The sequence below is a fragment of the Alligator sinensis genome, unplaced genomic scaffold (assembly GCF_000455745.1).
Source record: "Alligator sinensis unplaced genomic scaffold, ASM45574v1 scaffold61_1, whole genome shotgun sequence".
In the NCBI taxonomy this organism is placed as follows: domain Eukaryota; kingdom Metazoa; phylum Chordata; order Crocodylia; family Alligatoridae; genus Alligator; species Alligator sinensis.
In genome coordinates this window covers 439,502-441,049 of record NW_005841986.1, presented here as the reverse complement: position 1 = coordinate 441,049, position 1,548 = coordinate 439,502, and the positions used below count along the sequence as shown (strand labels likewise).

The following is a 1,548-nucleotide window of genomic DNA, read 5'->3' as shown; positions in this document are numbered from 1 at the left end:
CCCGCTGCTGCTCAAGAAGGGCGCGCGCTACACCCACGTGGCCGCCGACCGCGTGCCCGCGCTGGACGGGCGCCTCTATGACGTGCTCTTCCTGGGCACCGGTGAGACGGAGGGGTGGCCCCTGGGGACCCTCCTCGGCCCTGCCGGTGCCCCTCGCTCCCAACCTGCAGCCCCCTGCCCCCCTCTTCAGGCATGGGGCTCCTGCCCACCCTGGTTTCGCTGCGACCTTGCCCCCAGCCCCGTGACCCCGGTCCTTTCTGCTCTCAGTCCTTGGGCAGTGGCTGGGATGTCTGGGGCTGCTGGGGGGCCCCAGCCTTTGGCTCAGGGCCTGGCACAAAGGGTTAACCAGCCCTGGTCTGCTTCCCGCCAGGTGATGGCTGGTTGCACCGGGCCGTGGTCGTGGGCTCCAGCGTCCACATCATCGAGGAGCTCCAGGTCTTCAAGGACCCGCAGCCCGTGGAGAACCTGGTGATCTCCAAGGCCCAGGTGAGGGGCGGCCCCGGGGGGCAGGAACAGTCCTAGGAGGGAGGCGTCCCTCCTATCCCAAAAGGGCCCAGGAGTCGGGGCTCTCGGCCCCCCTGGTGCCGGGGGGCCGGGGGCCGTGGCCATGCTGATGGGCACCTGCCTGTGCCTGCAGCGGAGCGTGTACGTGGGGGCGGCCGATGGCGTCGTGCAGCTGCCCCTGGCTACCTGCGCCCGCTACGGCTCCTGCTACGACTGCGTCCTGGCCCGGGACCCGTACTGCGCCTGGGACGGTGCCCACTGTGCCCACCTGGATGGTGCCCCCCACAGGTACCGGGCATTGGGGGGGGGGGGGGGTCTCCTGGAGTGGTGCCCCTCGCTCCCGACCTGCAGCCCCCTTGGGCGGCCAGCTGGAGGCCCATGGATGCCCTGGTCCCAGGGCCGGGGGTGGTGGCCTGGAGCCCCAACTCTCATCTCGTCCCAGGGGGGCTTCCTGCTGGGGAGGGGGGCAGGCATGGCACGCTCGTCAGCCCCCTACTTGGGGCTGGTGTGTTGGGGTTGCTCGTGTGTGCGCATGTGTATGTGCACGGGCATGTGTAAGCATGCATGTGTGCGCAACTATGTATGTGGGCATATGTTTACTTGTGTGTGTGTGGGCATGCATGTGCATACGTGTGTGCAAAGATGGGTGGGCATGCATGTATGCACATGTAGGGGTGGGCATGCATGCGCATTCACATGTATGTGTGGGCATGCACGTGTTTGTAGTGCGTGTATGTAAATGTGCATGCATATACGTGTCTGTGCTTGCATGTGCGCAGGCAGGCATGTGTATGCACAGGTGTGTGTATGGCGTGTGTACGTGTGTGTGCCCCCCCACAGGTGCATGCCTGCGGGGCCTGTGCCCACCACATGGGGCTGATGCGAGCCCTTGTGTCCCGCAGGGCGCGGCTGGTGCAGGACGTGCAGCGCGGCAATGAGGGCTGCGGGAACAACTCCGACCCGGGTGAGGCTTGTCCCGGTGTCGGGCCCTTGCCCTGGGGGCACCCCTGCCCACCCCAGCGTCCACATGCCAGCTGTACTCCC

General features: G+C 67.2%; 1 protein-coding gene across 1 annotated transcript in view; it reads left to right on the top strand.

Moving 5' to 3' along the window:
- SEMA4G (semaphorin 4G) overlaps positions 1-1,548 on the top strand; it is a 12,976-nt gene that overhangs the window by 9,639 nt on the left and 1,789 nt on the right. Inside the window, 4 exon segments of the mRNA XM_025201213.1 lie at positions 1-101; positions 371-486; positions 638-792; positions 1,407-1,540. Coding sequence (XP_025056998.1) covers positions 1-101; positions 371-486; positions 638-792; positions 1,407-1,540 — 506 coding nt within the window.